This window comes from Carassius gibelio, chromosome A14 (genome assembly GCF_023724105.1).
Source record: "Carassius gibelio isolate Cgi1373 ecotype wild population from Czech Republic chromosome A14, carGib1.2-hapl.c, whole genome shotgun sequence".
In the NCBI taxonomy this organism is placed as follows: domain Eukaryota; kingdom Metazoa; phylum Chordata; class Actinopteri; order Cypriniformes; family Cyprinidae; genus Carassius; species Carassius gibelio.
In genome coordinates this window covers 19079298-19089955 of record NC_068384.1, presented here as the reverse complement: position 1 = coordinate 19089955, position 10658 = coordinate 19079298, and the positions used below count along the sequence as shown (strand labels likewise).

At 38.2% G+C, this 10658-nt stretch overlaps 1 protein-coding gene across 1 annotated transcript; it reads left to right on the top strand.

Annotated features, from left to right (window-relative positions):
• Positions 1 to 705: 705 nt before the first annotated feature.
• On the top strand, positions 706 to 10133 carry LOC128027094 (protocadherin beta-12-like). The gene is made up of 2 exons (XM_052614403.1): positions 706 to 3263; positions 9999 to 10133. The coding sequence occupies exons 1-2, from the start codon at positions 891 to 893 to the stop codon at positions 10131 to 10133; spliced, it is 2508 nt and encodes an 835-aa protein (XP_052470363.1). The 5' UTR covers positions 706 to 890.
• Positions 10134 to 10658: the final 525 nt, after the last annotated feature.

Sequence of the window (10658 nt, the reverse complement as noted above, 5' to 3'; positions counted from 1 at the left end):
TTTTTTACACTTTTTTCTGTATGAGGTAGCTATTTCTGCTGTAGCTAAAGCTGTAAAACTTAGTTGTTAGGGATCTTTTAAAGATTTCGAGAACATCTATCCCATTCTTTTGACGAAAGCTTTTGTCAAGCTCCTTAAAACATTTAATCAGTATATGTGTCCTTACGGAGTCTAACATTTGTGATTGTCTGCGATAAAATATTGCATTTTAAGCAGTTCTGCTTTTCTGTTTGAATGTTGTCTTTCTGTGCAGTTTGTTTATAATGAGTTTTAAGTTCATATGTGAGAAACATTCCCTTGAAATCGGTTAAACGTCATTTTAATCTGATTGGAAATGGCATAGGACAGGTTTTCCTTCTTGCTGTCCATGGTGCTGCACTGCCATTTACTAGTGGTTTGAGTATTTTGGTTGTATAGATATCTATCCCCCCATGTTTGTTTGATACATTTTGAATAACATAGTGAGGTCTTCTTTAGCTCTTGCATTTATAATAATATTGCTGCTGGCTTTAATTTTGCTACACATAAATAATAATAATAATAATAATAATAATACACGCGTTCTTTGTGTTTTAACACTCAATTCTGTCTGATATTAAAGTCATGCAGTTTCTTATTTTAACTCATAGTGTCGCTGTTCACCTGCAAAACAATGTGTGTCTCAGTACACATCTCTCCACCCTGTTTATGATGTCATACGTAGGGCTTCAAGCTCCTGTTGTTGTAGAAAATCTTCGACAACGACGGATTGCCTGATAATAGTGTACACCTATCGATTTTTCTGAAATTAATTTTACATTTGTCGCCTTGTATATTTTTATTGTTTTGTTATTGGATTGAATTTGTGCTTAATAACTGAAGCATTTCAAAGGTCTCGCGTTGCTGCTGAGATGTATGGCCTTTTGTTCTTCGTGCTGATGGCGCACACCGCTTATGGAGACGTGAGTTATTCTTTCCCAGAGGAGATGAAACGCGGATCTGTGATTGGAAATATAGCAAAGGATCTCGGACTCGATGTGAACAGACTGTCATATCGCAAGGCTCGCGTTGATAATGACAGTAGTAAAAAACGATACTGTGACATTAATCTGAATACTGGAGAACTGATCGCAGCGGAGAGAATCGACAGAGACGATATTTGTGGAACGAAATCATCGTGTGTTATAAAACAGGACCTCGTGCTGGGAAATCCTTTAGAGTTGCATCGCTTCATTCTCCATATTGAGGACATAAATGACAATTCACCACATTTTAAAGAAATTGTTAAATTCGAAATACGGGAATCGGCACTTAAAGGCTCTCGTTACTTATTAGATGAGGCTTATGATGCGGATATTGGTATGAATGCAGTGCAGTCATATACACTTCAAAACAATGAACACTTTCTTCTTAATATACTAACCAGGGAAAATGAAAGAAAATATGGCGAGCTTGAGCTTTATAAAGAGTTGGATCGTGAGAAGCAGAAAGAGCTAACATTAATTCTCACTGCAGTAGACGGCGGGACTCCACCGAGATCAGGTACTGTAGCCATACACGTCACTGTGCTGGATGCTAATGATAATGCTCCAGTATTTAGTCAGGCCATCTATAAAGTCAGTCTGCCTGAAAATTCTCCTGTAGATACTGTAGTGGTGACAGTGAGTGCTACTGATGCTGACGAGGGACAAAATGGAGAAGTGACCTATACATTTGGTCATTTGTCTCAAAAGGTCCTGCAATTGTTTTTCCTCGATTCTGTATCTGGTGTGATTAAGCTAACCGGAACGATTGATTATGAAGAGGAGATTACAATCGAACTTCCCATTCAAGCTAAAGATGGTCAAGGGTTAGCTAGTTATTCCAGAGTAGTAATAGAGATCGTTGATATTAATGATAACGCACCTATAATAGGAATTAATTCTCTTAACAATCCCGTTCCTGAGAATGTGTTACCCGGTACAGAGGTTGGCATCATTAATGTGCAGGACAGAGACTCTGAGAATAACGGACAGGTACGATGCTCCATTCAGCAAAACGTCCCATTTAAACTCGTACCTTCAATCAAAAATTACTATTCTCTGGTGACCACAGGTGAATTAGACCGAGAGCTGCTCTCTGATTATAATATCACAATTATTGCTACTGATGAGGGCTCTCTGCCTTTATCTTCTACTAAGAATATTTACTTAACTGTAGCTGACGTGAATGATAATCCACCAGTATTTCAGGAACAGAATTACAGAACTCATCTGCAAGAAAATAACAAACCGGGTTCCTCTATTTGTTCAGTATCAGCTACAGACCCGGACTGGAGACAGAATGGCACTGTAGTTTATTCTCTGTTGTCCTCTGATGTGAATGGTGCATCAGCGTCCTCCTTTCTATCTATTAACGGAGACACCGGGGTCATTCATGCCGTGAGATCGTTTGATTACGAACAGTTAAAAAGTTTCAAAGTGCTTGTGTTAGCCAGAGACAACGGTTCTCCACCTCTAAGCAGTAACGTGACCGTGAGTGTCTTCATAACGGATGAGAATGACAACTCCCCTCAGATATTATACCCCTCTCCGGAAGGAAACTCCTTCATGACAGAGATGGTACCCAAAGCTGCTCAGGCGCGCTCCCTGGTCTCCAAGGTGATCGCTGTGGACGCGGATTCTGGTCAGAACGCGTGGCTCTCGTATCACATTATTAAAGCGACCGATCCGGGACTTTTCACTATCGGTGTCCACAATGGAGAGATCAGGACGCAGCGGGACATTTCTGAATCTGACAGTATGAAACATAACCTCGTTGTGTCCGTGAGAGATAACGGACAGCCCTCTCTCTCAGCCACGTGCGCATTGTATTTACTTATATCAGACAACTTGGCTGAAGTTCCAGAACTGAAAGACATGTCTCGTGACGAGAGCAGCTCCAAACTGACGTTTTATTTGATCATCGCGCTGGTGTCCGTTTCCACTTTCTTCCTGACCTTCATCGTCATCATCCTGGCCGTGAGGTTTTGTCGCAGGAGAAAGCCCAGACTTTTGTTTGATGGAGCTGTAGCCATTCCCAGCGCGTATCTTCCTCCAAATTACGCAGAGGTGGAGGGCGCGGGAACTCTCCGCAGCACTTACAATTATGACGCATACCTGACCACGGGATCGCGCACTAGTGACTTCAAGTTCATCAGATCTTATAATGAGGGCACGCTGACTGCTGACCTGACTCTGAAAAAGACTCAGTCCGCTGTGGATGATCTCGAAGGGCTTGGTGCAGCAATGAGCGATTCGTTTCAGGTAGGACTAGAGTATTTATTTGTAAAATATTTGGTGGATTTAATTTAAGTTTAATAATTGTTTTCAGTTGACTGCTTTTTTATGTCTCATTCTTTTGACAAATGCTTTTGTCAAGCTCATTAAAACATTTCATCAGTCAGTATATGTGTCCTTAAACCAGTTTGCCATATGTAATTGTCTGCGATAACATATTACCGTTTAAGCAGTTTTACTTTTCTATTTATGTATTGTCTTTCTGTGCAGTTAGTTTATAATGAGAAGTAAGTTCATATGTGAGTAGCATTCCCTTAATGTTAATATTCTACACGAAATTTTAATCTGTTTTGAAGTGGCATGTTTTCTATGTTGCTGTCCATGGTGCTGCACTGCCATTTTCTACTGGTTTGAGTATTTTTCTTGTGTAGCTCTCTATTCCTCCATCTTTGTTTAACTGATTGATTGATTTTGAATAACATACATACTGTGGTCTTCTTTCTCTCTAGCACTTAAGAGAATGTTGCTGCTGGCTTTAATTTTGCTACACCGTTACTTAACAATAAAATAACTTGCTAAATACAACATACGTTCTTTTTATGTTTTAAGACTTAATTCTGTCTGATAAGAATGTCATGCAGTTTCTTATTTCAACTCATAGTGTCGCTCTTCACCTGCAAAACAATATGTGTCTCAGTACACATCTCTCCACCCTGTTTATGAAGTCATACACAGGGCTTCAAGTTCCTCTTGTTGCAGAAAATCGTTGACAGCAGCTGATGGCCTGACATAGTATACTTCTCTCGATTTTTCTGAATTTAAATTGTACATTTAAATTGTTTTGTTGTTGCATTTAATTTTTTTTTATTAATATCTGAAGCATTCCAATGAATTTGTGTTGATTGTGAGATCCTTCGTGTTGATCCGTGAGGTTGTTTGATTATGAACGAAAGGTTTCAAAGTGCTTGTGATAGCCAGAGACAATGGTTCTCCTCCACTAAACAGTAACTTGATCGTTAGTGTCTTCATAGCGGATGAGAATGACAACTCCAGCATCATGACTACAGCATCAAATTTGTAGAGAATAAGCCTCGGAGAGCCCTGGATATTAAGGGTCAGAGCTGATGATGCAGATGAAGGGCAGAATGTTAGAATCCTGTGTTCTCTTTCAGAAGATGCAGCCTCTCATCTTTCCATCAATGCAGAAACTTGTGAGATATTTACTCTGCGCCCCTTTGCTTACGAAACATCCACTCACTTCCATGTTGAAGTTATGGCACGTGATGAAGGCAGGCCATAGTTCACTAGCACATGCACTGTCCAGATTTTTATTGCAGATCAGAATAACAATGCTCCAGCTATCCTTTACCCACTTTAGTTTGATTGATACTTTGCACTTGACATTGCGCCTTGAGCTGCTCCTGCAGGTTATCTGGTCACCAAAGTGGTTGCGAACGATGCAGACGCAGGGCATAATGCATAGCTGTCCTATAGAACTGTTAAAGCCACACAGCCTAATTTGTTCTCCATTGGACTGCACTGTGGGGAAATGAGGACACTAAGGTTGTTTGCAGAAGATGACAAAATCTAACGAACCTTGATAGTCTCTGTGAGCAATAATGGTATTGGTTTTTTGTCTGCAACTGCAACTATCAATATTATGATAGAAAATGGCTTGCCTATCATCGATGAGGTCTTTGCACATGGCACAGATAAATCACATGGACACAGTGACCTTACTTTATATTTAATAATGGCTCTGGCAGACATGTCAAGTCTTTTCCTTGTGCTCATCTTTGCCATGGTCTAAATTCCTTACATTTATATATATATATATATAGCGCTTTTCTAGGCACTCAAAGCGCTTTACATAGACAGGGGGTATCTCCTCATCCACTACCAGTGTGCAGCATCCACCTGGATGATGCGACGGCAGCCATATTGCGCCAGAACGCCCACCACACACCAGCTTACTGGTGGAGAGGAGACAGAGTGATGAAGACAATCAGCAGATATGGGGATTGTTAGGAGGCCATGATGGTCCGAGGCCAATGGGCGAATTTAGCCAGGATGCCGAGGTCACACCTCTACTCTTTTCGAAAGACATCCTGGGATTTTTAATGACCACAGAGAGTCAGGACCTGGACCTAAATGAGATTCTGTAGATACCGATACATGTACCATTCAACTGCAAACTTACCAGTTTTTCCTACTACCTACAGAGCACCTGGCTACTCTGATGTGAGCCACATCAATACTCTGCAGAAAGATGATCGAAATAATTCATTCTTAACCACAGGCTCATGGAAAGGACACTTGAGATTTGGTTTTTACTTCATTGGTTTGGACATGCTCGTCGCATGTGGGTGGCCACAGTACCACACGTGCAAAGGTCTTAGTGCTAAATAAACTCTAACCCAGATGGTTTGACGCTGACAGTCATACAAAATCCTTAGCAACAAATTGGACAGAAAAGCCTTTAATCAAATAAATGAAAAATGTTAATTATTATAATCCCTCAATATAATGTTGTATGTTCTATTCTGCTTTAAATTTGCATGTGACACGATTTGTTTTACATACACACACACACACACACACACACACACACACACATATATATATATATATATATATATATATATATATATATATATATATATATATATATATATATATATATATATATATAACGTGTGTGTGTGTGTGGCTTGAAAGGATTTATTCACTTTATTTAGTAATCAGTAGTATTTCAACTTTTTACTTTCTTTCATATGAGCACTCTTCTATTTCTGTTAATCACATTTATGATTTCATCTTCAGTTCTTTTTCTGTACTCTTGATCTTTATGTTCTGAACAGTTATGTTCATGTTCAGTTTATGTTCCAGTTATACATAAGCTGTTGTTTAATGTTGTTTCCTTTCTTATGTTATTGTAAAATTCAGTCTTGAATGTGCACTTCTGAACTTAAAATTCAAATAATAAATATTCCTTATGAACCATTGTATAACGTACATGTGTGCATGTATTATTTTTACAGAGATTAATTTTATACCAATAGATATTAACCTCTACGTATTTAGTTATTATATTACAGCCTCTGGAGGTGTCTATATAGACACTTTGGATATTTTAACAGTTACCCTGAGTAGTGCTGTTTATGCGCATTATGTCCTTTAATGATTTTAAGTTCTTGGAAAGAAGTAATGATTTTAAGTTCTTGGAAAGAAGTTGTGTTGTAAAATTTGTTTATGTAAAGGGGCACAATCTGAGGTTCTCTCGAATGGGAAATAATAGTGTAGTCCATGTAACATTCCACAATCTTCCTGGTTTTCCGATGTCTCTGACATTTTTAATCAGAGATTTTATGTTGTCTTTGCTCAGATAAGTTGTCTCTTAAAATAAGCAGTGTGATGTCAGGATGTTTTTGCATATGCTTATCTTTCAAAACAGGTAGCATAAGACTGTAATGTGACCTGTTACCTTCAAGTTCAAATCTGAAGGATTTCTTTATTCTAGTATAAAGATACACTGGTCATACTTGCTTTCAGTTTCAGTAAACCCCAGGTTAAAAGTAGTCCATATGTTAGAGTTAAGAATAGTGTGAAAGATCTAATGATGGTGCTTTGTGTTGTTCTTCATTTAACATTTAAATTACATTTGTCAATAAGATATATTGCCATGAAATAGTTATTAAATTTACAGATGAGCCTAAAAATGTGAAGTTTATGACTGTTTTAGTCATTCCCAAATATCTAACCATAACTTTGAATCTCCAGACTCATGACTTGAGCTTCTTACATGGGATAAAGGATGATTTTGTCTTGTCACGTGTAAATTGTGTATTGGTTTTCACTGGGTCTGTATGATTAAATATACAGTCAAAATGGACAGTAATGTTCTCTCTGAGCAGCCATATGTTTGTACATTTGTGCACTGAGCTCATCTGCAATGAATAACACATAATGTATTTAACTGGACCATAAATATGAGCATACATTATTATAAGAGAGAGCTAGATAGATAGATAGATAGAGAGAGAGAGAGAGAGAGAGAGAGAGATTGTCTGAATTTCCAAATTATTTCACCTAATTGTCATGCTGAGCTTCATTTAGGAATTTTCTTTTGACATTAGTATGGATTCAATTAGGATCAGATCTAGTGATGGTTAATATACTGCTTAAAGTTAAGAGTGAAAGTTATGAATTTATAACCCTGAAAAACAATTATATGGAATATATCCACATAGTTATATGCTATGGTAATAAATCTGTAATTCATACCTGTATCCACAGAATGCTGTATGTTTCCCAGACAGTGACTGTGTGCTTTTTTAAATATTCACCCATGTGTGCTTCATTTCTTTTGGGCAGGCCTACTTCTGCTGTACACTGCTGCACACGTGAGAATGGTTCTGTGTGTATGAGGAAGAGAAAATGAACAGCAAAATATTATAACATACACAGACCATATGAAATCCAGTATTGCTTTGTCATATAATCCGATTGTCATATTAGTGGATTTGCACAGACAGCAGAGATGGGTTCATGAACAGCTATTGTAGAGATTTTAAGGACAGAGGCATAAATATGTGTCTCCACACTCCTGTGTTGCTCAGTGAGCACTGTTAAGATGGAGATCATGATGACACCATTCTTTCTGTTGGTACGTCATAGTTGTCAGTGTGTTTTAAGCTGTTTTAAAAAACCCATTTTATGTGCACTTTGGTCTGTGATGTTTTCCCCCTGCTCTCTCTCTCTCTCTCTCTCTCTTTTATTTATATTTGCCATCTAGTGTGGCTTTGATTTATTTTTATTTATTTATCTATTTTTTATTTTATTTTATTAATGGTAATGCCAATGAAAGCATCAGTATTACTAATGTGTACAGTGTAAGTGCTACAAACAAAGTGCATTTTAAACTTTCTTTTCTCTTTTCTTCCTTCAACGACCTGCTGTCCATCCTAATGATTGGAAACTAATCAATCACCTTTAAGGTAAGAAAATGTTTACATTTTAAATTTTATAACTACTTTTGTTATGTAAAATACAGTTGTCAATTCACAGAATACTTTTTAGACTTTCATGCATATTTTCTGTATTTTTCTTTCTCTCTCTTTCTCTCTGTCTGTAATTTACATTTTCATGTCTCCACCTCTCCTACACGATTTTACTGATGAACTGTTTAATCATGATCAGTTCAGTTCAGTAACTGAATGTTATCATACACTATGTGCTGTGCTCCATCTTGTGGTTGTTCACTTAAACTGTGGCAGAGAAACTGCATCATCTTACTGCAGGAGTGTGTATGTGTGTGTGTGTGTGTGTGTGTGTGTGTGTGTGTGCCCTATATAGGTCTCTGGCTCTCCTCTCCTGCTGCAGCAGTGTGTCACTATGCTTTAAGGCTGGACTCTGGCCTATTTTAAAGCATTAAAATCCATCAGGCCTCATGGGACACACAGTCAGTCTGAATATTGGAGTCTCATCACACATAATATGTATGACTATGCAGCAGCTTTAGTGCTGCTCATGTTTTATGCATCTGCACAGCAGTGGTATCTACATGTCCAAATCAACTACAATATCCAAAACCACATAATGGCACAAAAATACAACTTAAATAAGGTTACATTAGTTAATGCATTGGACACCATGGACTAACAATATTTATTTTTTTACTAAGTGTGTGTGTGTGTGTGTGTGTGCGCGCGCGCGCGTGTGTGCGCGTGTGACAAGTGTATGTGTGACAAGTGTGTGTGACAAGTGTGTGTCACTGGGGCATAAGGTATTAATATGCATAAATTAAATACAAAGGTGTATTTTTTGAAAAGGTTACACCCCAATGACTGCTTTTGTACCTTATTTCTGAGAGTGTAGCTCACCGTCTTTCTTCCCTTGTGCTGGACAGTCCAGTAATGCTGTTGTGGTGCTTATTGACTGTGGGAGGTGCTGTTGCCCAGGGAGACAATATGAGCAAAAGAGCTGCATACAAAAGGCATTGCATCAACCGGCACAGGGAAATACAGATACCCGTTGAAATAAATTTTAATAGGAAATCTAGATTTTGAATCAATTCAAAATTATGAAATAAACCTTCAAGCAAAAGACCCAGGTGGGTTCGCAGGTGCCAGTTAATTAGTTATAGGTGTTGTAGATATTAATGACAACAGCCCAGTTATAACAATGACATCTTTTTTTTTTTTTTTTTTTTTCTGGTCAAATACAAGAAGATTCTCCACCAGGCAAAGTTGTAGCTTTAATAAGCATCCAGGATTTAGACTGGTAAAAATGGACAGGTCCACTTACTGTACTTTTGTCACCGATGCACCACTAGACTGAGAAAAAGTTTCCAGTTTTAACCTAATGTTAGTTGCGTTGATGATGGTAGCCCCTCATTATTTAGTAAAATTACTGTTTCTTTAGATATTACTGATATTAGCAACAATAATCAAGCCTTAATTCAGCATGGATATAAAATGTATATATAAATCTCCCGGTGTTTCTCTGCTGACTCCTAAAGCAACAGACCCTGATGCAGGACAAAATGTGCGTATGGCATATTATCTGATAGATACAGATGTAAATGTTTCTGTATTAATGCAGACAGAGGAATATCCACGCGGTGCGATCATTTGATTACGAACAGATGAAAGATTTTAATATACATTTGAGAGTGCAAGATGGAGGGTCTCCACCTCTTGGTTCAAAAGTTATCAACAGTTATCATTAACGTTTCAAGACCAGTGTGACAATGGGCCTCAGGTTCTGTATCCGGTCCAGTCTGGCACTTCGGTGGTGCCTCGTTTGGCAGATGTGGGTTATCAGGTAACTAAAGTGGTAACTGTTGATGTGGACTCTGGCAAGAATGCCTGGCTCTCATTTGATGCTGTGAAATAAAGACTTACTGTTATAGTGGAGGACAACAGACAGTCCTCTCAATTAGCTACAGTCAATGTTAACATAGCAGTGGCGGAGAGCTTCCCTGAAATTTCGACGGAGTTCAGTGATTTTCCGCACAACGAATACAATGATAATCTGGCTATTATCTAGTCTTGGCCTTGGCTGCAGTCGCATTTATTTTTATAATGTGTTTAGTTGTCATACTATCTGTTAAAATCTACAGATGGAGGCAATCTCATTTGTGTCATCAATCATATCTCCCGGTTATTCGGTACTATCTGCAGACACTGTTGGCACAGAAACTCTGCAGCACATGCATAATTATGAAATGTACAGAACCACAGACTCCAGGAAAAGTGGTGTTAAATATTTTGGGCCCATTAGACATTGTCTGAAGAGTGTTGACACCAGTGGAACCAAAACAAATCCAAAGGAGAAACGCAGCATCGACTGGACTGAAGCGGGCAGCACACTGGTGATTCTACACGATGTGATTATTATTATTTTTTCCTAAAAATAGCT